The sequence below is a fragment of the Pipra filicauda genome, unplaced genomic scaffold (genome assembly GCF_003945595.2).
Source record: "Pipra filicauda isolate LSUMZ 115617 unplaced genomic scaffold, ASM394559v2 scaffold26_size5592650_pilon, whole genome shotgun sequence".
NCBI classification, from domain to species: Eukaryota; Metazoa; Chordata; class Aves; order Passeriformes; family Pipridae; genus Pipra; species Pipra filicauda.
The window spans coordinates 4,823,053-4,849,420 of NW_024104387.1; the positions used below are offsets into that span (position 1 = coordinate 4,823,053).

A 26,368-nucleotide genomic window follows, 5' to 3' on the forward strand; every position below is an offset into this window, starting at 1 on the left:
GACTCCACCGGCTCCCTGGGCAGCCCGTTCCAATGTCTAATCACCCTTTCTGTGAAGAAATTCCTCCTGATGTCCAGCCTAAACGTGCCCTGGCCCAGTTTAGGACTGTGTCCTCTTGTGCTGTCGCTGGTTCTCCGGGAGCAGAGCCCGACTCCCACCTGGCTACAGCCTCCTGTCGGGGTTGTAGAGAGCAATGAGGTCCCCCCTGAGCCTCCTCGCTGCTACCCGGCCTGTCAGGCAGCAAAAGTGCTCTGTAGAGTTGTTCGTTTTGGGGGTTTTTTGTTTGTTTGTTTGGGGTTTTGTTTGTTTTGTTTTGTTTTTGTTTTTGTTTTTTTAAAGAAACATCCTTTAATATCTTGACTGACCAAAACAGGATCACTTTTCTGCACCCTCATCAGACGCCTTCTCAGTGCTGCCCTGCTCAGGGTTCCCAGCGCCCCAGGGGACGTAGGACCACCTGTACTATTCACTGTTTCCTATGATCTCTAATAAATGGCGATTTAAATGATGCTTAATGGAGCGTGAGCTCCTGCCTCGGTGGGATCATCCCAGGCCAGCGGCTGCTGGTGCAAATCCTGGTCTGCAGGGAGGATGTGGGTGGTGGATGTGTGTGGCAAAGGTCAATGCTCACTGACCTTTTCACAAAAAAACCCAACACCCATAAAGGACAACAAGCCACCGAGGAACAGACATCCTAGAACATCCTCTGGGTCATCCACATCCTGGTGTTGCAATGTTTAATTATCGATTTATTTATTTAATTTTTTTAACTTAATTTAAAGAGGAGAAAAGGAGTAGTACTTCCCCTTCCTGCCCACTTCTGTTCACACATAGACACACGTACTTCCCATGATAAAGACACCCCTGTATTCCAGACAGGGATTGGGCTGGACTGGGAACCTTGCTGTATTTCCTGCAGGCCAAGCACCCCTTTCACCTAAGGTCAGCAAACATCTGTAGCCTCAGTGTGGGAATCTGAACAGTGTTACTGTCAAGTGACAGGACAAACTGTGCTCTCCTGCTCGGTGGGATGAGGTACTTGAACATAATGCTGAGGTACTTGAACATAATACAATTTCTGACACATCAAGGAACTTCAGAGCTGTTGAGAAGGTCTTGTAAAAAAAAAAAAAGCACAACATTTAGGAAAAGTCAGTAACATAATGAAGAATTTCTCTTAAGTTTCTGCTGCCTCCAGTTGTCTTGATACTTAAATAAATGTTTCCTGTCTGCATTGTAGTAGTACATCCCTTGCAATGCCAATAAAAAATGAGCAAGAATGTTTTGTACTTTCCCATTTGAATGTGACTGAGCAGAACTCACTACATACAGACAATATCAAATACAGTAATTGTTGTTTAGTACTTAGAGCTACCTTTATTCCATACAGAGCAGTGTAACAGGTCCTATATTCGCTGTAGTTTGGCATAAATTGTGTAATGGAAAGGAAGGGCAGATCAGGCCATGTGCATTGGTCAGCTGTCAGTGGGAAGATGAGGATGAAAGCTGAGTTTCTAAAGTATATGATAAAACAAGACACAGGTTAAGGCAATATCTTCTTACAACAGCTAGTATAGATTTTTTTAGCAAGCAAATGCTTCAGCGTGAAAAAAGCACCCTTATTTAGCTCTAAAACAGAAGCAACAAACTTCCAGTCAGAGTGAAACTACAGAACAATTCTCCAAATTTCTTTACATGTGAATGAGATAATCTGAGAGAAAAGGAACCTGGTATCTGTGGAACAGAGGTAATGTTAGCAGGAGAGTGAGAGGTAGATTATTATCCCTTGGTGGTAGGGGAAGAGAATAGAGAAACAGGTAATTTCTAATCTCTAAAACATGGAAAAGAGAGGCAGAAAGGAGATTATAATATGTCACAAAGAAAATCAAATGCTACCTGGAATCCACTAGCTTTGCCTTTGTCCTTAGCCCCATTTACTGCTCTGGCACCATCATGACAAGTGTTGGTTGTGGCCCCTCCTGATGGCCTTAGTTGTGCTGCCTGCTCTCTCACACAGTGCTTTCATTCAGGTTGCCAGGAGAGACACAAGGCATTACTGTGGTATTTTGCAAGGAGAACAGTTACTTATCTGAGTGGGAAGGCTGTGTTTTTAGTGCTGTCCTCTGCTGCACATTTAGCTGCTCAAGTTCTGCCGATGGGCATCTGAAATGAGTGGTTTTTAGAGCAGTACTGAATCACAGTCTTTCTGCAGTAGTAAGGCTTTAGTGGCAGTGGTGGACTGTGCGTCACCACAGTCCAGAGTCCTGGAGCCATAAAATATTGCTGAGTAATCAAAAAAAAAAAAAAAAAAGAAGAAGAAGAAAACAAAAAGCAACACAGGGACTCTCTAGTGCAGCAATAAACTGTAACTCACTATCTAGCGGAATATATAACCGCTGGGCAATTTTTAAACTTACATGAATGAAAAATGTCAAAGTTCATAACCCAGTATCCTACACTGTTGAAAACACAATGTAGTGAGCAGTTCTATTGCTATTTTATTTAAGACTATGTTTTTCAAGCTTCTTGATGTAAAAAGAAACTTTCTTCGCCATAATAATCTCGTTGACATATAAAAATAAATCATCCAAATTGTTTGTTCAGGAAAATATTTGATAAATTGCTTGTGTTGTTCTTTTATAACTAATTAATTCTGTAACATTAAGGTTATATGAGTCCTTTTTACTGTGAGACAGTTTTCATGATAATAAATTGTCCAGACAAACATACCAACCATACTTTATTTTTTACGAAGCACTGTAAACATCCCATACCACCTGAGACCTTTATTATGAAACCCACACTTAAATATACACAAAATATCTGAAATATAAGTGTTGAGATACAGATCAAGGCATTTTTCCCCACCCCTGTCAATATATCTCATGCAGAAGATGATACTGGTTTTAATAAATAAAATTATGATAGGATGAAGGTGTCTAAGAAAGTTATTCTTTGCTGTATATATAGATATCAGCATCTCTGTACCCTTTCTTGGGTATTTGAATGACAGTGGGTTAGTCCTTTGGTTTTTCACACACTTGTAAACAGAACTATTTCTTCTGTTTGTAAACAGACTTTTTTTAAAACAGTGTGCAACTACTGGATGGAAATAAGCTGATCTACATGAGGAATAACTAGAGTATCATCATTTTATATTAGACGTTAAGTTAGCAGACATCCTCCAGCTGGTTATAAAAACCTTTTAATGATATATTGATCTGAATTCAATGCAAATAGTTAACACAGTGCATGTCATTAATAGCATATTCCTAATTACTTCTTTATTATAGATGAAAAATGAGCTGTAATATGGATTTTTTATTTATTTCAAGTAAATAAGATACCATGTTCTCCTGCAAGAATATTTGTAGACAAAGATGTAATTATTAAAAAACAAGGTTTCACATGTTAAGATAGAGAAAATACTCATGAGTATTCACAATTAGCCAAGTTTAAAAGCATTGCAAAGTTCTGTGTGCTTAATTTTATATTTCCATCAAGAATTGTACATTCTTCGCTTTAAACTTCTGCTTCTAGACATTTTACTGTGGCCTCAGGCTTAGTTTTAGACTCTTCTACCTTATTTCCATTAGTCTGTGCTTCCTTCTCAGGTGTTTTGTCATTTAACTTTGCCTCTTTGAGAGCAACAGTTCCAACCATTTCTTTTTCCTGAGTCTTGTTTAAAAATGGGAAGGTTTTCTTGTACCTTTAAATGGAAAAGAAAAGGATAGTAAAGCAGAAACATTGACATAGTTTGGTAGTATCACTCAGGAAATACAGTGAAAAATAGCTAGAATAGCTACTTACTCTGCCATGCTCATGCAAAAATCTCACAGAGAATGATGGCATGCTAGATCTTTGTGGTTTTTTAAGCACAAAGCTTTCTAAAGAAATATTTTGGTATTTTTTTTTAAAACAGACAATATATATTCAGGATTTGTGGTACACAACAATAAAGCTATCTGGGCTAAGATGTGAGAGATGCACAACTTTTTGATAGAATTTAGTGATGCACTGTGTTGAAGATCTTTACACATGACAAATGAGCTCAACTATTTTTTTTTCTGAGCACAATCACAGTGCAATTATAAAATCTTTCACCTCGAGTCTGACATATTAGAAAAAGAGGGATAAAACTGCCTAAACAGGCTTGTAAATGAACAGATGCACAATTCAGTGTTGTTATTTTGACACACTTGGAAATGTTTCACACTAGACGTGATTGACCAATCAAAAATAGGCAATATTTGTCTTTGGTTCCTTTTCTAAAGCAGAGAATGGCAACAGCAACAACAAACTTATCTGTATAGCAACTGGGTTTAAGGTTTTTTTTCTCTGTGCTTCACTGTTTTGTCATCATCATTACTTCTCTGCTCTTTAGCTATATATTTTAAATATTCACTGGTTGTACTCTGGGGGTTAACTCAGTCTAAGATAGAAAAAAAAAAACCAACTTACTTTTTGATATAACAGACTGCTAGAACAACTGAAATAATGAAGAAGATGATTGCCAGGACAAGAAGTGCAGTGGGGATACCTGGAGATAAAAGTGATATAATCATAGAAGTTTATTTGTACTTAATGCTGAATTTCTAAAGGCTCGTGAGCATAAATCCAGATTCTTCTAAAACCAGCCTAATGGAAGAGAACATACGCATCAACTCAAGAATAGAGGTATTAGGAATCTCAAAAGATTAGTTACTCCTGCTCATTTTTTCAAGAGAGACTAAAACAGGTATTTAGGCAATCCCTGACAGATATTTGTCTAATCTGCTCATTGGAGAGTTTTTACAACCTGCCTAAGAGAACACATTGTTGGGATTAACTATCCTTACAGTTGGAATTCTTTTCCTCGTATTTAGTCCATTTCTCCATTGCTATGTGTTAGGGTTACTTACTCACATCTCACATGTTGAGAACACCTCCATATTTAGATAACAACAATTCTCCTTAAAACTTCTTTGTTTTTAAGAGCTTGATGAGTTTTCCACTACTCTGAGCACATAGTGTTTGCCAAGGCTTTTTTAGGGATGTATTTACCCCAAATCACATTAACCAGAAGGAACTTCCACCGTTTCATATCAAAATATTATCAAAGAGTGTAAAACCAGACCTTACTTCTACTTAAAAAGTATTTTAAAATCCTCTGCCTTATAAGCTTTGCTTCTGCAAAACCGTAACACTCCTCTTCTGCTTCCAGGTTCATCAAAATGGATGCTGGAGTAGCAACCAAAAATAGCAGCAAACAGATTGACTACTGACTTCTACATAAGTCACTCTCCTGATGAAATAACTGCCCCACAAGGCCTTTACCTCCGAAGATGACAGAGTCGTTCTTAAAGGCAGACCGGGCAGTGTGGCTGGGAGAGGCAGTCGCAGAGGATTCCTCTGGCAGTGCTGTGGTGGGCCCCTCTGTGGGTAACGTTTCAGTTACACAGATGACACGAAACCTTCTGTTCTTCAGGAATTGCCCTGGCTCAGTCACAGTGGGCACTGCTGTGATGTTCTCAGTGAAATCAGAGGCTGAATGTGCAGTCGAGTCCGTTGATGCACTCGATGAAGGAAATGTTGTTGTGGTTGGGTCTGGTTTACATGAATTAATCTGGACATCTGCAGCAGGGAAAGGAAATGCATGAACAGTTGTGTCGGATGCTAGTTTTGTACTTACTGCGCACACGTTTATTGAAATTGTCCCTCAGTCATTCCTTTCTGGAAATTATTGTTTGTTCACAAAAGCCTTACCCAAATCAGCCATGGCCATTTCAAACATGTGGTTACAATGCAGATTACACAGCTTTTATCATTACTCACATAATTAAACACTCTTTTGAGCAAGTGTCGCACTCATTTTTTTTTGCAAATCAATGGCAAGATTCCCCATGGAAAGTATGTAGAATAATATTGCATATAAAAACCAACAGTATAACCTTCTGCAGAGCAGGAGACTTAACTACTGCAGATTCAATGTTCAGAAATATTTCCATGATATTATGTACATGTTCAAAACATATGCATGCACTGTTGATACTTGGAAAACTGATTTGATATCCTGGAAACAAAAGTAGCCCATAAAACTTTCAGATACATCAGGCACTAGTGTGAAATAATAAAGAGACATGATTTTAATGGGGGGGGGGGGCAAGGAAGAGACAAACTTCAGGTTTGAAAAAAAAAAGTAATTTTCAGAAATTAAGTCGTTTAAATGAAGTGAATGTTGTCTATATAAAAATGTAGATGCAAGGGAAATCTTTTATGCAAGTGGAAAAGCTGAGTTCCGAATCAGGCTCATGTTAAAACGTGGAAATTCTTCTTTGCTAGTGAAGTTCTGTATTCTGTAAAGCTATAAAAATTTCACTAAGGTAACAACCAAATTACAACATAAATAAGAGGGAAATGACGTATGCACTGTTGTCCCCATGAATCCCCACGGGAAGTCTGATGACGCAGTTACACTCACAGAATAAAAAGCTAAATGGCAGGGGCTTTATACTTTTTCCATGGTGGTTTTCAAGCGCCTTTGGCACCTTTTTTGGCATAAGAAAATTGACAGGATGAGCTTCTGACAAATATTTTGGGTAAGAAATGCCTAGAACAGGCAACAGTTTGGAAGTAAAGATAAAGAAATGCAGAATCATCCCAATGTTAAATATACATTAAATTGTACTCTAACCATTTGAGAAGCTTAACTTTCTTCATGTACTCCAACAGTATAATATATATATATATTATTATTATTATTTTAAAATTAAAGCTAAACAAAGCAATAATTTGAAACCACTTGCTACCTCTTTAACATTACTCAATTTACCCAATATTTCTGGTGCAGAATAACATACATTTCATGCACTGAAACACCATGTTGCATAGGAACAGAAGAAATAACAATACCAATAGGAGCAGCTTCTTTTAGAGCATGTTGCCATGTTGCCATGGCACTAATATATCAATGCATTCATCAATAAAAGCTCTGAACTGCAGAGAAAAACTCAGTTAGCCTAATCATGTAATTTCTAACTTTATATGTTAGGTGATAATTCAATGTTTAATAGTGCATTTCCCGTGCAGCGCTTCCTTATCAGTAAGGTAAGGAATTAACTTTTCAGCATCCTTTTCACACATAGGATGATGCACATTAAAGAAAGCTGTTGGATAATAGATTGGGAATCTAGTTGGGTTTATGATCTCTTGGCTGTTCTGCCTTATAATTTAATTTAGTTTAATTTTCCTTTATCAAAAGACATTCAAGCTTTCCTGAAGTACCCCACTCTTGGCCTTTTTGAAAGAACAAACAGACCACACACAGACACCCTGGTTAAAGATTTGATTCACTGTCTCTCAAATGAACCTGCCTAAATAACCAAAACATATTAAGAGCATTGCATCAACATTACAGAATGGTAAAAGCAACTCTTCTTCAAGAGCTTTCATGGCAGCACCAAATTATTAATTTGGATTAACTGAATTGACCCTTTGTATTTCTTGGAAGCTTCTGAGGCAAATATAGCTTGATAACATTTAAGTTTGGGGGAAAGGGTCAACAAATTATAAGAACTCTCGTTATTATTTTTTCATGCAGACATTAAAAAAACCAAAACACAAGAAATGTAGTTGTCATGTTGACATACCTGAGGAATTGAAGCAGTAAACGTGAAATGTTTGAAGGAGGTCAGCATTCCATCGCACTAGTCCAGTTTTGCCCTTACCACATTTGTTGTTGGGTGTTGTCCGAGGAATAACAACAAATCCATCTTTCACCCATCCAAAGCTACAATAAAAAGCATCAGTCCTTTTAGTATTAGATTTATCACCAGCCTTGTAGATGTGTTAAGGCAATGAGCCACTAACTAATATACCTGCATGTTTGAAACTCATGTTTCAAAGCATTTTCAACTTGGTCTTTACTTGCCAATTGTAGATTCAGTTGATTACATGCATTACTTGCTTCTGAGAAATTCACTTTCTTCTCGAGATAGAGTCCTACACCTGTGATCCTGCAAAGTGAATGAGTGGAACCTGCAATTAAGCCATAAAATATTAAAGGTTAGTATTTGAATATTAATGTTACACCTCCCCTGCTTTCTTAGCCTCTGTTAAGGGCATAGGATAGAATTCAGGAAGTGGCACAAACAAGGAGAAAGGATATTACTGTTTTGCCTCCATGTCTCACTGGAAGCATATACTGGGGAAAAAAAGATTTTTTCTTTTTGAGTTACATACAGTAATTGCCCTGATAAATGAAACATTTCAGCATTTTATTGCCAGCACGTCAGATAACCAACAGCCCCAGGTGTTACTTCCTTGCTCAATATGCTTGGCAGACTATCCTCACCAAGTATGTACAATAATGAATACTTCATAAAATCTGTGTTTCAGAACACAGGCAACCCACAAACTCTCCAAAGCAGGCTGAAGTGATGCCTGCAAATCCACCACGACTTCTTAGCAATACAAGTTAAATTGAATTTTATGAATGAAAAGATAGAACTAGCAGCCAAGCCACCCTCGTGATGAGAAGGTGACTAAGCTTGTGTGGAGTGCTAAAAGAAAGACAGGCTCTTAGCTCCTGCTCCCACTGGATGTGGTGGGTTTGGAAATGGCTTCTGGAAAAAAAGATGCATCTCTGCTGTCCTTACATTTTGTTTAATTGGACTTCAGTGTTTAGTGGAGCAATCATTGAGTCGGGTGGATTTATCTCAGCAGAGGTGGAAAGCCACTGAACACTTGAACAGTCCCCACAGCCAAATTGTGGCCACATCCAGCCCTGGCCTGAACATGAGACAAGCCCAAACATATGGCACAGGGATGCAGAGAAGCCCTGTTGCTCAAGGAAGGGGTGTGTGTAGGTATCAAAGACTTCAAGTCTATCCAAGTAGTCCCAGTGTGAGGGATGATTCACACTGGTAAATTCCCTCCTTCCTTTTAGCCAGCCTGTCCTCATGAATGTCCTTGTGTAGGTCCTGTTTTGGCCAAAGTGCTTCTGTGTCAGAGAAGACAAACACTGGAGCACGACAGATGCGGGGGAGGATCCAAGCCTGGCAGTGTTTGAGAGGCCCTTAACAAGGTGCTTTGTCTTGGTCAGCCCCAATTTGGTCAGGCAGTTGGACTGGATGTTCATTGCAGGTCCCTTCCAACTGAAATAATTCTGCTCTATTCTATTCTGTGCTATTCCCTGTGTTCAAGGTTTAAGTTTTCTTGATTCCTTTTTGTTAAAAGCAAGTCTCTTGAGAACCATTTCTGGTTCCCTGAATAAGTCCCTATCTCGGCTGCTGAGGCCCATCCACAGTTCCTCTTTCTCAGTTTTTAATACCCTGCTCCTCCTCCTCTTATGCCTAGTTCCTTTCTTTCTTTACTTCTTTATGCTCTGACTTTACTCTTACTCTTATTGCTCACTTAGTCAATTATTTTTCTATTTTTAGATTTGAGCAACACAACTTTTAAAAAAGGTGATGTTGAGAATGAAAGTTTCTCAATGATCAACTTTACAAATTTCAAATAAAGCTGAGCAGCTGACAGAAAGGAATTTAATGAAATCTTGGAAAATTATGTAGGTACTTGTAAACTGCTACAGTCTTTAGTCATTCAATTACAGGACAAATATTTTACACATGAATTGTATGATGGATACAAAGCATAATATATAAATTCAGTACTAGAAAAAGAACTTGTAAGTGATAATAAAGGTGACTCTAGGATATGTGCTGAAGTTGTATGTTAAAATTTGCTAAGTTTTTTAAAACAAAATGGTGAAGTAAAAGATATGTTTCATAAAAGTTATCAGATTCAATCTAAATTCTGGATGGTTCTACAGTATGAGGAAGAAACCCAGAAAGAGAACAATAGGCTCTTCAAGTCTTTCCATCACTTCTTAAATCACCTCTGAGCTCTGTTCTAAAGATGACTGAGTTTCTACAGGAGACAGACTAACTCTGTAGAAGCACATTATCCTTTTCTGTCCACAAGCTACACATAGCTGTGCTTTGAGCTTTGCTGTGCTTACTTGACCTACTAATACTGGGACATTCTCCTCAGTATTTGGGTCTGGGGTGAAAAATCTGGTTTACTGACATAGGTGGGAAGACCTAGACAAAAGAATCTCACAGCAAGACAAAGTTGTCATAGAACAGGAAGAAAATTGTTCAGTTTTTGTAAGCTACGGGTATTGACTTTGTTGCATTTTAATTTCCTTCTAGCTTTTTTTTGGGGGGGGAAGCTGTTGTTTTTCTCTTTGCTTTGTGCCTAGCCTTCACTCTGATTTATTAGAAAGAGTTTCCTTTGGCTGCCGATGCCAGGGAGCAGCAGGAATGAGGCTGTTCCACAAGGGAAGAGGAGCCGGGAGCAGAGGGCAGCACAGGCAGGGCAGTGCCCTCACCGATCAGGGCACAGTCCCACAGCACTGAACAGGACCACAGTGACAATGGCAGGTTTCACTTCCAGCCCCAGAGAGAGCAGGATAATGAGTTAGACATCCAGAAAGTCCGTTTGGGAACAGCAGAAGATGGTGCTACCTATAGCACGTGCCTGAAGTCCATTCTGGAGACATGGCTACCCACAGCCTAAATGCAGAGTCAATCTGTGAAGCCCAGGCAGCAAGTCACTACAGGAGGGACATGACCTGCTACAACACAGCTGGAAAACACAGCTGGAGATCAGCCCTGAGCTTAACTGCAGCTCTTGGACCAGTGAGCAGAGGGTGCACGAGGAGGCACCCCAAGGGAGGGTGCTCTCTTGGAGTGGAGCTGGGGGGCATCCAAACAGCTGCAAAGAACAACACTCACGCTCTCCATTCCCCCAGTGAAAATTATACAGTTTTGCTGCAGGAGACTAGGAGTTGTTAGCTACTCCAATCCTGTGGAATTTCAATTGGATTTGATGTGAGCATCTAATTCACTCAGTCCAGGTTTCCTTCAGAAGTCTTTCAGTAGTAGGTGACAAAATCAATTGTCTGCCATAACTGTGTATGTTCTTTTACATAAGTAGAACAAGCATTTACTCCTTGCAAATTGCAGTGAAGCATCTGGAGACTTCTGATGCACATTGATTATCTGCAGATATCCAGAAGCTACTGCAGTTAGAATACATTGCATCAGGTTGATGATGAAATTTGAAAGAGAACTTGTTTCATGCATGTTTTGCTCTCTGAGGTTATACAAAACTGTTTCTCTGGTATTTTAAATAGTACAAAATAAAATTACATTTCAATAAATCTGAACTTAATCCTAAATGCAATACCAAATTTTTAAAATATGCAGTTCTGTAGCATTTAGACAAAAATGCTTCATCGTTTAGATAGCAATTAAATAAGACTAAAATTTAAATCATTATATGCTAGTTTTCATTGCATTGTAGTCTCAAAATTCTGTGATTTCCTATGCCAGAAACACATTAGTACACGCACCCTTCCCCCCATTTTTGTAAATCTAGCTACTTTTTCCAACACTTTAAAAGGTGGAACTTTACATACCTGTTACAAAGTAATTTTGAGCCATGAATGTCATCATCCAGATGAAAAACACTGCTGAGGTAACTCCAAAATTAGTTGCCATTGTCACCAACTTGAAAAATTCAGGAAATTAGAGAATTCAAGGTGGTTTGTCTTCTGTGCTAAGAAAATTAAGGTACTGGATACTGCCAGACCTCTGTTGAGATGACTTCTGGAAAGCAATTTCAGCTGTCACTGCACTGCTTCATAGAAAGAATGTCAGAGCAAATGCATTGACTGTCCCACTCAAAGGCGAGGTCACTCACCGGAAATCCCCAGCCACCCTCTACACTCCCTTTCATGTGGGGATTGCTGGAAAATTTAACTACTGCTGATTCAGAAAACAGGGCTGAGGAAGGGAGATAAGACTGGTAGGCTGCTAAGTCAGTAAACACTTTGAAAGAAATTTTTCTTTTGCTATTTTTTCCTTTTTTTACTGATTATCAGCTCATTATTCATGTTATCTATTCATCTGGTAAATAAATCAAGTCCCCTATTGTATCACAGCATGCCACGATGGATTTTTCTTTTGTTTATTGGAATTGGAAGGACATCCACTCCCCACTATCCCATATGTCTTGATGGAGTAGTTTTACTGGTTTTTTTCCCTTAGAGTTCCAATGCACAAAGAGTTACCATAACACAGAGGTAATTGAAACCCAGTTTTGAACAGATTTGGAGATCCACTACAGTAAATGAGATTCCATGTGAGACCGTAGGTATGGAGGTGGGAGCCAGTCCCACCACTGCTGCCTTTGTTAAGTTCCAACAAACAGTGATTTCCACAGATGGGTTCAAAACAGAGATGATCCTCACAGCTGTAACTTAGAAAACCTTCAGGGGGTCTTAGCAGAGAAATTATTTTTTTGATTCAGAGATTCCTTCAAACACAGGGCAGGGTTCCAGAGATGAACTAGTTCCTTTGCTGTCAGTCATATCAGCTGTATCTCTGTTATTCCTGACAGATGTTTGTTGAACCTGTTCTCAAAGACTTCCAGTGGCAGGTTCCTAACATTTCCTCAAACGCTCTATTTCAGTGCTTCGCTGTCCTTTACTGTTCACAGGTATTCCCTACTCTAAACTGACTTAGTCATACACTAATGTAAACCTATCACTTCTTTTCCTGCTGGCAATGAACGTGGAAAATAGGTTATTCCCTTATGTTTTGCAACTATCTTATGTATTTAAAGAGTTATGCCTCTGCTCCCACTTTTCTCTCAGCTAAGAAACCCCTGCTGGCTCGCTCTTTGTCTCCATATGAGGCCTTGCAAATGTCAAGCACTGATTAATAAATTGCTTTACCTGCTTACAGAGTTCAGAATGCTGTGAGCCATTTTTCTTTTTTTTTTTTTTTGCAACAGGATGGTTTTGTTACATCATGTTCAATTTGTGATTCAGGAAACCTTTTGATGCCCTATGTCCTCAGGCTGCTTTCAAAGTCCTGTCAACACAAATGTAACAGTAGCTACCTCCTTAAGCTGTGGTTTGTATTGTAGAAAGTTCCCACTTAATATATTAAGGCAATACTGGCTTTTAACTGGGCACAGGCCCAATCTCCTAGAGCAGCACATAACATGATTATGATATGATTTGGTATTCTGTAACACAGACAGGCACCTGCAGGGCCTAAGGAGAATGGGAGGATGCTGTGGGTTAGTGAAATAATGTCTCCATCAGCAATAATGAATTGAAAATTGGGTTGTGCTTGGGCTGTGGTTTGGAACTGAATGTTAGTAAAGCTCCTTGAGATCTTCAGACAAATTTCTTGCTCCAGTTTCTCTTCCCTCCTTTACTGTTCAGTACTAACCTGCCTCTACAAAGTGATGGCAATGTGAGATACTGTAATTAGACTTAATTCTCACTCGAAGCAGGTTGTAAGTGGATTCACTTGCATTTACAGTGTGGGAGGAGAAAAGCAGACTGTGGCTGTAAAACACTGAGAACATTAAACAAAATCTTACCATCTCCATGCTTAACTTGAACTGCAAAGTACTTCCTACCATGAAAACTAATCAAGAGCTGGGTTTCTGACATTTTAAAATTGCGTGCTAATTGTCCTGCCGAGTTTTAACACTTTGTGCCTACTATACTCACTGTGGCAAAGTTCCTTTAGTCAAACTCAGTCTATGCTCTTGATCTTTTGTAGGACTTTTAGTTGAAAAAATGAGATAAACACCTTTGCAAAACCAAACAAAAATATAAGCTGCATCACACAGTCTTGTAAGGGTAAAACACAGATTAGAGGAGGGAGAAAAGAATTTTAGAGTGATGAAATGAGACAGAAATAACTATTTTTTTGTCGGTTTCTTCCTTTTTCTATTTCAGCTGTTCTAAAACTGTGTGGAAGATCACTTATCTGGACTGTAACAGTACAAAAGGTCTTTAACCTTTTTCTGTGTCTTCATCATAATTAGTGCGGTGAAAAAAAGCGCAGACTTATACAGAATGATTAATTAGAGTTTGACCTAAATACTTGTAGCAACTTATAAGAAAAATTCCCAGCCTCTCATGCCAGCATGTTTTAAAATGCTGATGAGGGCTGCTAAACAGAAAACTTTTCATATGGGAGGACAGAAGTAACTGTTCTCTACAATCATTTCTAAAGGACCCTTGAAACCTGAACAGCAGGAGAGGAAACACGTTTATGGAGAAAATACAAATGTTGGGGTCTTTCCATGGTTACAGCGATTCCTTTCAAGGTTGTTGCTGTCCCACAGTTTTTCTCCCTGTCTCTGACTATCAGAGATTCAGAAGCTGAGCAGTGTCTCCTACCCACTGGACAGCTCTCCACAAAGTCCAGGCTCCCCCAACCTCCCAAGTCTATGAGGACACAAAGCAAATAAAGAATCCTAACCTTTCGCTCAGAATCCTTTGCTTACAGATTTCCCCTGTGGCTCTCCATGTTTGGCCTCCTCAGTGACAGGTGGCCTCTCTCTGAAGCAGGTGCTAAACTCCCTCCAGGATATCTCAGCTTCCTCTCTCATCTCGTTGCTATGGTGTGACCCTGCTCACAAACATTCTCTCTATTGACAGAGGAGTTTGCTTGCTTCTTCTACATAATTTTCCTGAAGAACTGGAAAACTAAGAACAAGATTCTTGATACATGTAACATGCTTCATGAGAACACAGCCAGCAATGTGCAGACAGAGCACAGGCAAACCCCAAATCCTTAAGGTAACAACATTGAGGACTTGAAACCATACTTTTATTTCAAAACTCAAGTATGTGATACTATACAGTACAATACCAGCACACTTGTGCAAAATCTTACAATATTACAAATTTAAATATGATACACAAAAATAGTGCCCTTTTGAAATTCCTTTTACTAGAAACATTTGTGCTGTGCAGGAAAAACAATAAATGTGTCTCGTTAAAGCAGAAAAATAAATATTGCACCTCAAGAAAACTATTTCAGTGTTAATAGCATAAATAATAGCTCTGTTTCTTGTTATCTGATGTGATCTTTGAACACAGAAGAGGTTGTTGGTTTTTTTTTCCAGATAAAGCAAACTAATATCCAACAAATAAAATGACATTAAGAATAGTTTTTGAGCTTAATCTAGATTCTTATTAACAAAGGTGTTTTTATTAACTAACTGAAAAATATAAGCAAAACTATTTACTGTGCTGTTAGTCATTGTGGTTTGTTATTTTTAGTGGACAGTTTGCTCAAAGTAGTTATAAAAAGAAGAATTTTTTTAAAAATAAACTTTATCTTCATTTTTGCACCCTCATTAAAATCTCTCGCCTCCTTCAGTAGATTCCCCAAAACAAGTAAAAACTTTGTGGCAAAATTACACTTGCCTTAGACATGCAAGTAGTTCAGTTCAAATCAGTACAACTACTCATGGGAATTGGCCCTGGTGCACTAATTCCACAAAAAGGCAGTGTGCTGAATTTCAAGGGAGCATGGAGACTTTGTTCACCCACTGATCAAAAAAGCTTTAGAACATGCTTAACATTAAGCAGTTTGAGAGTCCTGTTGATATCAATAAGTTTCTATGTGTACTTAAAATAAGCTGTTGGGCCCACATCAGTGCAGATGCAAATAAAAGTGAATTAATTCGATTATAGGCACTGATAATTATTTTTCTTCAATGCAGCCCACCACGTCCACAATCACATAATCAAATATGCTCCATAATTTCTGGCATAGGGAATTCTGAATATTCAGAACTATTTACCTTCAATTTTTAATGCCTTATTAAGCATGTTATTTGTAAAGAATATTAAGTTAAAGAAGCTGAATAAAGAAGTATTCAAAGAACAACTGACAAGTTTCTTCAAATACTGAAAGTATGTGAAATATCACAGTAGTTCTTCACAGTCAGATATTCTAACTGAACCAAACAGATTCCAAGTAATTTGCAAGAAACCTTCTTCTGTCTTATTCTTTACCAATTACAATTTTAGACCAAATGACACTTTCCCATTATCCTTTTTGAACTTCCTTAGGCACACTATTCCTCAATAATACAGATTTTAAAATACAAAACCTCCCTTCTAACTGCTTATAGACTCCCTCATTCCCCACCGCCCCTAAAAAAAAGTGGTTATGGTCTGCTTTTTTTAATTTTTCATTTCTTTCCCTTTTCTGTAAATGTCTCCTAAGAAACACGTGGCTAAAGATGTAACAAACAAAAATTCACTAGCAGGATATTCGTTACTAATGGCAGACATGTGAATTAAATTGCTGACTGAGTTAGGAACCTGTTTTCTTTGATAATTAGCTTGAGGTTCAGTGTTTACACCAAAAGAAAACAGGACAATATTATCTGTGTCTGAACTGAAATTACAGTACTTCATAACACACTTATCCTTCAGTTGGTGAACAGACCTGCTTCTCAGCCAGGAAATGGCAGAAGAATGCAAGATATGAGTGCAATCAAGTGTCACACTGATTTTGATATTGTGGCTATAGCTGAGGAAAGACACAATTCACCTTCAGTCAGAAGTGACTTTCAGCAGGTACATAAGGTACACCCTCAGTGACACACATTTTGGTCTCAGCCCTAGGTGGTGGGGTTTTTACAGATAATGGCTTCACCATTTTGGAATTGCTTACCCAAGAATTTCAGGCTTTCACATTCTTGTGTAAGAACTCGCAGCTCCCAGATAGGCAGAACTGCAAGAGATGAATCTCTCATGACCTGGCAGTTCAGCTTTGGAAGTGTATCAGATCATTTGGATACCTGGCATCAGGTTCTGAAAATGAACTACTAAAAACACACAGTGAGCTTTCTTAAGTCCTCACTGCTTCCCTGTCCTGATTCACGTAGGCACTGGTTGGGTTCTGGCTGTTGCAGAACTGTGTTCCTGCTGCAGACCTCAAAGAATATCTGTCTCCAGTATTAGTAGGAGGGCAGAGTCCACTAAGTGTGATCACCTGTATACAGAGGTTTGAAGAGTTTTTGTTTTCTTTGTTTCTTTTTTAATAAAGAATTCCCATGTCCAAGAGTGCTGTATTTTGGGCTTAGGCAGCTCGTCTAACCTTCCAAACAGCAACTACTTTTTGCTGTAACCAGTCCTGACTCTGAGTGTCATACAGAAATTTCTGCAAAGATGTCCCTTTGATATATCAGAAGTTCCCGGATTTATTTGATGATGTCACATGGACCCCATTTTAGGTTGAGTATTCCATTTTAAAAAAAGCGGCGGTGGTCCCATTCTTAAAGTATATCATAAAACACATTTAAGCATGTACTTAACATTCCATTTAAATAATCATACAGATAATTCATCTTAAAATTACTCTATCAGCAAGGCATTTGGTCTAATAATATAATCAGATTCTTCCATAGAAGAACTTCTATTTCTACCCAATAATCATGAATAAGGAAATTAATTAGACTCTTAAACCCCAAAGGACTTAAATGCAATTAGTACTTCAACAATCAACAATAAATTCAGGAAATGCCAAGTAAAGCACTAACTGCAAATGCAGGTTTTATGATTTTCTTCAAAACATCAGTGTCCTGTGCAAATCATTCTTTTAAACATTTTGCTGGTTGCTCATTACTGCCACAACCTTATCATGATTCCACAATACTTTATTTGTATCAGTCAGTTACAACAAGAGGACTGACAGGATTATTCATCAGATTTTCATCTTGGCACGATGTGTTCACCCTGCATCCCCAGACCTGGGGGTGTGGAGCAACTCACTTGTCTGACAGCTCACGTGTGACAGCCGTAGGGGTGACTAAGCACTACCTTTAACAACAGTGGGCTAATATGCAAACTTGCTCAGGTACCAGAAATACGTGGTTGTTCCTTTATTATTCAGTGCGTTGCTCATGTCGAAATCCTGAGTTCCACCAGGAATACTGGTGGGCAGCAGAGCAGCTGGCCTTCCCTTCAGCTCCCTCTGACTTCTCATCGCAGGAGTTGTAGGAATGGTAGATTCCCAACACCACAGCAAAAATGATGATTGCAGCCACTACAAGCCATACCACGTTCCAGTGTTTGCACAGTTTGGGGTACAGTATATATAAATAATTAATGATGACTTCAAGTCTGCTGTAAAATTAAAAGAAAGCTGTTATATATGCAAATTTATTATCTTAAGTTTTACAGTTTGAGAGGTTTCATAGATATATGGTGCACCATCTTTTTTTCCCAACAGAAACACGTTGTCAAAGAAGAAACAGACTGCGAAATTCTTCTAAGGAGAGCTGTACACTCAGATATTCCAACTCAAACTATTCCATTGATTCAAAGAAACCTTTGAACAGTCTGAAAAGCACTTTTATTACGGCCGGGGGATGCAAAGGGGCAGGTGTTTTTCCCCAGTGCACTCTGCTGAGCGAGGAAATACCATAGCTTTTTATACAGTTTGAAAGTAGCAAGCTTAAAATTATCTATACACACACTCTTTTTGCAGTCTGCCTTATTTAAATAGACACTTAGTTTTACCTCCTATTCTTACCATTATAGAGTAGTTACATAAAGTTTTATCATTTCAAACAGTTTCAGGTTCCCCACCCCTTTCTAATGTGCTAAAAAGCCTTCCCTATTCTCTAAGCTATTTTATCTTAATTGACCACAGTTTGGGCAGAAACTTTTAAGCAGTTTTACATTTTGCCAAATCACACTTACATAGCTAAATAGCTAAATTTTATTTCATTTTCTATTTCACTATGATATGATTTGAGTAATATTTGCAAGACTGTAAACTTCACTTCTATTTCTCCCACCTGTCTCAGAGCTTGATATGATGCAAAATCCTGCACTGTTCATACCTTGATCAACTAAATTAAACATTAGAACATGTCATAAACATTTCTTTCTGAGAGCATCATGACTAGCGAGATGGCTGCCCTCTGAACATGGCTGAAGCCTCAAATCTACAGCTGTTTATAACCACAATGCTTATGGAGTGGAAATGAATTCTTCCAGATCAAGTAAGGTTCCCTGCCTTAGCTTGGGATTGGACACACTACTTCCTTTGGCCAGCATTCCATTCGCCTCTAACTCAAAAGACTCGCTGCTTTTCGAACGCAGGAAGCAGCAGGTGTATTGGATTGGGTGGCAGAGCCACTGAGGAGACTCAGTAATGAACTGTAAGAAAAATGGAACATTTCAGGTGTGTTTTCCAGCTAGGCACCAAGTGCTTCAGGGAAGACATGGAGCAGGTGATTCAGAAGTCCCCAGTGCCGACAGAGAGCACTGGGTACAGAAGGGTGCAATGAGCGTGTCACTCCAGGGACAGGCAGGAACTCCAGCCTGGTGCTGTCCTGCTGCGCTCACTCAGCTCCCAGAGGCAGCCAGCACCTGCCTGTCCAGGTCAGAGCAAGCCCAACAGAGCTGAGGAGCTTGTCTTACTCTGCATTCAGCTTGTAGGTGACCCTTTGGGAATGACATACAGCACAAATTTGGGCATCAGATTCCTGAATTACAACCTCCATGAGACAATGCATGTCTACAGAGAGATACCTCTGGCATCTAAAGAACTTTTCTGGAATGTTTTTTTACCTCAAATCAGAACCAAACCCCATTAAGATGAAGCATCTTGATGTCAACATACAATTTTAGCTGAAACAGTAGAATAAAAACTTGCATTTTGTAACTCCATTGTCTTGGAACATGCCTTTCTGTGAAAATACTGTTATTTGAAATATGCTTCTCTAGACTGCAGGAAAACATGTCAAGGTGATAGTATAAAACACTTGGTTGGGTACCACAAATAGAACAGAGTGGCCCCCCTTTTATGGACATATTACCCCACTGTCTCACCTGCTTTTCAGGTTTTTAATCTCATCTTCATTTTCACTTTCTTCATGTTCATCGTGACTTTCTTTGGGTGTCTCTTCATCTTCTTCCTTCAGTTCTTGAAGTTCTTTGGTTTTCTTCAAGCCTTCCTGATAGCTTTAACACACAAAACATTTATTTCTTAGTTCAGCATGCTGTACAAGCCTGATTTTATTTAATGAAAAATTAACTTTATGCTTTGATTCATGCAATAAAATAGAAGTAGCAGTGTTGCAGCACTTAGACAAGAGTAAAAATTAGCTGAAGACTGTGAGTACAGTACACAGATAGCCTTAATAGAGGATTATATTAGGGCTGATACAAAATTTATGATCTTGAATGAGAAAAAGAGGTTATAGTCCTCAACAGAGATGAACTTTTTTCTATTGTAAAGGAGTTGGTAAATATTTCTCTATTATTTTTCAATAATTTTGAACACCCTCCAGGTATTTCTTTTCCCCTGGAGAATGAATCAATGCTGAAGATAGATGGCATGCTGGATTCTGCAGGAGGGGATCAAAATTTTTGTCTCACTCTAAATCCTAGTACAGAGCTCTTTGCTTGGCATTCAGAAACAGATCCCAAAGTTGTTAATTGCCCCAAAACATGCTGTGTAAAAAGCACTTTGTGACACAAACAACATGACTACTGCAATGGTTGATTCTTACTCTTTACTCGTTTCTGTGTAGCCTTTTCAGAATAAATATTTCATAAGGCTGTTTTTGGATTATCTTGTCATGAAGCTGAGCACTATTGACATAAGAACACCCACCCAACTCAGAATCTCTGATATAACTGCTCTCCCACAGTTTGCCTTTCATTAATAAAGGATGAAAATCAACAGGTACCATGCAAATACAATGAGTGAAGCTCACTCACGTTATTTTCCACATTGTTAAAATTATTACCGTCTTCTAGGAGCACCTTTCAGTTATGTCACTCATTTAAAATTGCATTTAAAAATAAATTTTAAAAACATATGCAGTAATCTGGTAGCACATATTTACAGACTCAGTTCACATAAAATATTCCCACCCTTTGTTATATGCTTCCTCTTCTATCTTGGCTTTAGTTTCAGGGCTGATCTCCTCCAACCCGCTCTGTGACAGCACAGAAGTAGAGGTTTCACAGTCAGGCTCTCCATTAGACTTTCCACTGCCAAGACAAAAGAAAAGACAAATAGAAAATAATGCCACTGAAATGTGTTGTATTTGGAGCACACTACAGTTTTGTGACTTGTGATTTGTCTTTTTTAATGTACATCACAGAAATGAAATGTCTTTCAAAAGAAAAACTAAACATCAAGAAAAATATTAGTTTCAAAATGTTGTAATTTAAGAACAGTAATGACTATGTTTCTAAGGTAATATGACTTGCACTTTGCTTCTTGTTTAAAAAAAAAGCAAAAACCCCTACATTTGTTTCCTGGCTCATCCATGGGATTTATTTGCTATTCTTGAAAACATTTCCATCAATTTTCTAAAAATCATCTTAGATATTGTAACCAGCTAAATAAGGGGAAAATAATAGAAATAATATCAAATACCAATTTAACAAAACATTGGTTTTATTTGCCTTTTAGCTACTCCCCTCTGCTGACTTTGTATGCTGAACTGATGCACAGGTGAAAAAAGAACACAAACATACATTTCTTTAGTCACTAAAACTTTTCTTAAGCAAAAGCTTTGAGCATTTAGCCTAAAGTTAAGCCATTTTATATTGCTCTTTTCCTGCAGTGTTCTCCTATCCTTATTTATTTGATCTGGGACAAGGAGTTTAAGTGATTGAGACATAACAGCAAATCTATCAAAGTCCAGGTTTAATTAACTCAACAGCAGAATCCATTTCAACTTCTAGAATCCAACCTTTTTTGTAGGCCTTATTTTTTGGGCACTAAAATTGACACCATCTGTGGGTGATGGATTTTCTCTTAAGAAAGAAGTCATATTAACAGGAGACATTATTTTCACTTGGACTTCAAACAAATAATGACTATAAGACTGAAGTGCTTAAAAATACAAAACTATGCTGGACTATGTAATTTTACTCTACTATAGCAGCTGGCCCATGCTCACATATTTATGCTCAAACTTGAATTTTGAGTTCTACCTCTGCTACTTGATAACATGTTTTCTTTTCTTAAGATCCGGTGTGAAATATTGATAAGCTTTTTTGGTTGTTGCTTTTTCTCCCAGAATTTCTGTATGGTCTCAAAGATCCTGCAGAGTTCTTTTGAATTGTAACAACTAGTGCTGTAGTTCACTGTTTTTGTTTTCCCAATTGTTGCATGTTTACACTCTTAGTAAAGCTCAGAGATTAAAAAAAACCATAAATTTTGTCCTGCCTCAGCACTAATCTGAAGTACATGAAATTTAATATTCTGTACTGCTGTGACATCTATACATTTCAAAGGTTTTGATTTGCATGTTGAAAGGATCCTAAAAAAACTTTAATTTGAATTAGTATTTCAGACATTTTATTCTGATATCATAAAATGTTTGAATGTCCAAAGTAGTAGTAGTAGTAACAATCCCAACAAAAATCAATGTGATGTTTTAGTAAGTCTATTTCTGAAACATCAGCAGGAAACTTCCTTAAAAATGTGCAACTTTTTCCCTGGAAAAGGGCTTGACAACTTTTTATTTTTGCTTTCTGGGCTGATTATACTTACAAATGAAATATATGCCCACGAGTGTGCAAATGCAGCAGTGCCAGTACCCATAATGGTAATTATTTACAGAGACCTCGTGGGACAGCTGTGCCTTCTGTTCTCCTCCCAGCCTCACGAGTTTCCATGTCACCCACCTTTCCATCCTGTTACTGCAAGGGCTTTACATTCCAATGGCTTGCATAAAGCTAAATTACTTGTCTACATGGGCTTCAACTGGAAGAATTTAAAAGTTCTTTCCACAAATGGGAAGATGCACATGCTTCCCAGCAGAGCTACTCTTCGCTTTTCTTATTCATATAACCATTATTTTGCACCAAAAATTGTCCTGTTTAAACCCACGGAATGAAGAACTATGAAGTCAAATGGAAAACAACAACACACCTTAATCCAGCCAGGGCACCTGCACTAATGTAAAGTAATATAGAGTCAAAAGGGCAAATGTTTTAATGAAAAATATTTTTGCAATTTACAGGTACTAGAAAAATAGAGACATTGAAGTATTTGCTGTCACCAGGTTTAAAAAAAAAATCTCCTCTTTCATAGCTCTATTTTTTAATTTTAAAATGCAAACTTCCCTGGCTGCTATACTAAAACCTCAGATTGCAAAAACTAAAATCTCAGACCTAATGCTTTAATTTATCAGAATGTTTAATTGATTGTGCACTAAAAAAATTACTACTCAATTTAATAATGGTTTTGACTTCTTCAAAATTTTGATTATCTAATATTATGATAAATTATACTTATGAGTTTCATATACTTATGTTTATTCATATAAATTTCAAAACCTACATGACACTGGATAGCACAGTATTCCAAAATATGATTTTTCTCAGCCAGCCACCTGTTGAAAAGGCAAGGGTAGAACACAAACTTCTATTACTGGGATAGCTGAATTAAGGAATATTCATACCCTGGGTTGTTCATGGCCGATTTTTTTCTTCCAGGAAATAAATTGAAAAAAAAATTCATGTGTACTGTATGTAATACTCTTAGTTTTCTCAAGCTTTGAAGGTGTATAATCTGATGCATTTTTTACTTGATGAGTTCTAATGATCACAGCAGGCTCAGTTTAGTTCTGAGACGCTGCTTGTAAACTCCTTGACCATGAAAAGAAAAATATGATGGTGACATGGTAAAATACAGTTACCAAATCATGAATCAACCTAAGCTGACGTTGTGTCACTGATTTCAATACCTCATCTCTTGGTTTAGGAATGACAGAAATGATCCAATTATCATTTCATACTAGGATTTAATAGGTAAGGAGATGACCTAGACAACTCACTTTTCTAGAAGTGCTGGCAGAGCAGGACTAGATGTTAGGCTGCTCCTTCCATTACTAGGTGATTCAGACTGTAAGTAAAACACAGCAACAAATGTTATATCCATTAATAAATTTCAAATGAGTGTTCAGTAAAGTGACAAAGTCAATGTGCTGCTTAGGTTTTCTTCCCACACTCACGAGCAAAGTATCTTTAAAATATGGAGCTTCCAAATTTACCACAGTAAACAAGGGACTTGCACACTAAGAATATTCTTCAAAATACATTGATCACTGAATAGTATAATTACTTTATCTCTCCTATTATCTGAAGAACATTAATAGCTGAGTTTTCTAACGGAAATTTTAAACAAAACCAAATCATAATAAACCATGGCAAACAAACACACTTAGTTCCTGAAACAATTGACTCTGAGGACATAATAACTAAATTGCACAAACAGATGCTTTTCTTAAAACTAAAATGGATTTAGCTTCTCAGCAAACCCCCTCATTTAAATAAACCTGCATTTTTAACATTTTTAACTGCATAACTTTCAGGTTATGTCCCATCATAGCTCATCTCTGAACAGTTAGTATGCCTTGCAGTTTTCCTCTAAAGCATTTATATGGATTCATTATGTTCAAATTAGATTATCATTTGATTTATTAAAGTTTTATAAATAAACAGCCAACACAGAGGCTGATGACTTCACTAATCCCAGATCATCACAGAACTTCTAAATTTGTACCACATACATTTCTGTACATTGATTACACGTGTTTCTGTTTAGTGTTCTGTGGTTTCTAGTTAAAATTCCTCTCCTACATTGGACACCTATTTTCACAACTTCTTTCCTGTATGTTACTACAGATGAAAAGGTAAATTGCCTCACTAATGTGCAATGCCTCTGAATCACCAGCCCTCCCTATTCAGCAGTTTCTAAAACGGTCATTTAAGGAGGTAGAGTCTGAAGGCACATGTCCCTTCCAAATAGAAACTGCCTCTGTCCACCCCCTTCACTAGGATGGAGTCAAAACAAGTTAAACCAATGAAAGGGCTTCCATTTTTTAGTAACTGTGGCTTGGCCATATGTAAAAGTAATTTAGCCAAAAAATAGTACCTTAAAATACGGGGTTTACTTACCAGGGATGGCATTGAAGGTATAGGTGAAGCTGTTGGTGACTGACCAGGAATGTTCAAGGAGTTAAACTTAGGAACAACTGCAACACTGACTCTCCTCCGAGGCATATTCTGTGAGGAACAACAATTCATGTTTTTTTCTATCACACAGCAAGACAGACTGCAGAACAATTCTGTAGGTTAACAGGTGTGGAAAAGATGTAGGTTAATGTCGCTTAGGGAAAAGGAGAGTTGGGAACAAAATGAAGATGAATGGATGCTAGGTTGTGGTTTTCCCCAGAAATTCCTCTAGTGTGATTTGCTGTGGCAAGTGCTTAGTGTGAAATGAGTGTGGTACAGGGATGCTGCTCTTTTCCCTCCATACTGAAAGCCCAGTAGAGTAAGTCACACAACAGATGTGGTCTGAGCTGATATTGTCAGCTCTTATTATACACCATTATCTTTGAATAAATCAGATGTATAACGATACTGGGGAAGGTGCTGGTGTCACAATGACTGGAAAATAATGAAGGTGCACATGAAACTCTTATCTTGCCATGTACCCATTCTGATATCCTGTACCCACTATGATATATATTGATTACATCTAAACCTACTAATCATAACTTACAGGACCAACAACACCCACTCCTTCCACAGGAATGTCCTGTGAACATCCCCTTCTCCCCCACCCTTGAGTTGTTAGATACCACCATGTGACATTGCTTTACATTTCCCAAGGATCATGAGCATTCTTTATATGACAAACACCTGCAAGCTGTACACAACATATTCGAGCTCAAGTACAGATCACTTAAGTTTTTGCTGTCATTTGGTAAGTAGCTAAATGCTTCAACCTATAAAATCTATGTAAAATCTGGGCTTCCAACTGAGTAAAAACATCAAAACACTTACAGCATCTAACAGCTTTGTTTCAGTGCAAATCCAAACACTTCTGGTCTAGACAACTTTACAGGAAAGGAGCTAAACACAGATTTAGTAAATACATAGGAGGAGTCACCTACTCCACGATCCTGGTTCTAGACTAAACCAACTGTACCTATTCATTAATGACAGTTTTATTTAATTTACTGCCACAAAACTACACAGGGGAGTCTTCAGCCATCTTAGGCAGACCATTTTAGTGTTTTGGGGTTTTCTCCCCCCTCTTTATTACTTGGGCTTGTCCTTCTTAAATTTAATCTTTTTTTGGGACTTCCGTTTCAACTTATCTGGTTCTCATTCTGAAATCCAGTGTTGCCCTTAGCAGGCTCTGTGCTCTAATTCTTTATATCCAACACTCAGAGGTGGCAGGAATAAATTAAATCTAAGGAACTACAACCTAAACAAATAAAAATATGAAAATAAACAGTAGACTGAGTATAATGCCTCTGACCACCAAATTTCCTAATGGCCTCACTGGGACTCATATCTCTCAAATCACTGGTTATTTTAGCAAGTTTTGTAATAAACTTTATCTCCAACACTTGGAATTTTTTCAGAAATGAAACACTGGACATGTTGAAGCTACTAATGGGTCAAGCAAAAACAATCTGAGATGGTCTCTCACTCTGA

General features: G+C 38.0%; 2 protein-coding genes across 6 annotated transcripts in view; both read right to left on the reverse strand.

Moving 5' to 3' along the window:
• Nucleotides 1-3,189: 3,189 nt before the first annotated feature.
• Nucleotides 3,190-14,469, reverse strand: LYVE1 (lymphatic vessel endothelial hyaluronan receptor 1). The gene is made up of 7 exons (XM_027737137.2): nt 14,337-14,469; nt 11,465-11,654; nt 7,857-8,016; nt 7,629-7,768; nt 5,317-5,613; nt 4,462-4,540; nt 3,190-3,709 (listed from the first exon to the last, which is right to left on the reverse strand). Exons 2-7 carry the CDS (start codon nt 11,544-11,546, stop codon nt 3,523-3,525), a joined length of 945 nt encoding a protein of 314 aa, XP_027592938.2. The 5' UTR covers nt 11,547-11,654; nt 14,337-14,469; the 3' UTR covers nt 3,190-3,522.
• Nucleotides 14,470-14,665: 196 nt separating this feature from the next.
• The window catches only part of IRAG1 (inositol 1,4,5-triphosphate receptor associated 1), a 105,454-nt gene continuing 93,751 nt past the window's right edge, over nt 14,666-26,368 (reverse strand). For all 5 annotated transcript variants that reach the window (XM_027737032.2, XM_039382468.1, XM_027737076.2 and 2 more), the window contains 5 exons: nt 24,818-24,925; nt 23,695-23,762; nt 20,771-20,890; nt 19,721-19,852; nt 14,666-18,004 (listed from right to left, as the gene is read on the reverse strand). In XM_027737032.2, coding sequence (XP_027592833.2) covers nt 17,764-18,004; nt 19,721-19,852; nt 20,771-20,890; nt 23,695-23,762; nt 24,818-24,925 — 669 coding nt within the window. In that variant the 3' untranslated portion in view covers nt 14,666-17,763. The remainder of the gene's footprint in view (nt 18,005-19,720; nt 19,853-20,770; nt 20,891-23,694; nt 23,763-24,817; nt 24,926-26,368) is intronic.

Excerpts from the sequence above, each read along its gene's own strand:
- LYVE1 (XM_027737137.2), bottom strand. The coding sequence starts at position 11,546 with ATGGCAACTAATTTTGGAGTTACCTCAGCAGTGTTTTTCATCTGGATG. Across the intron at positions 5,614-7,628 it reads TTACTGCTTCAATTCCTCAG|ATGTCCAGATTAATTCATGT; the intron begins GTATGTCAACAT and ends TCCCTGCTGCAG. Across the intron at positions 4,541-5,316 it reads CGACTCTGTCATCTTCGGAG|GTATCCCCACTGCACTTCTT; the intron begins GTAAAGGCCTTG and ends TTTTATCTCCAG.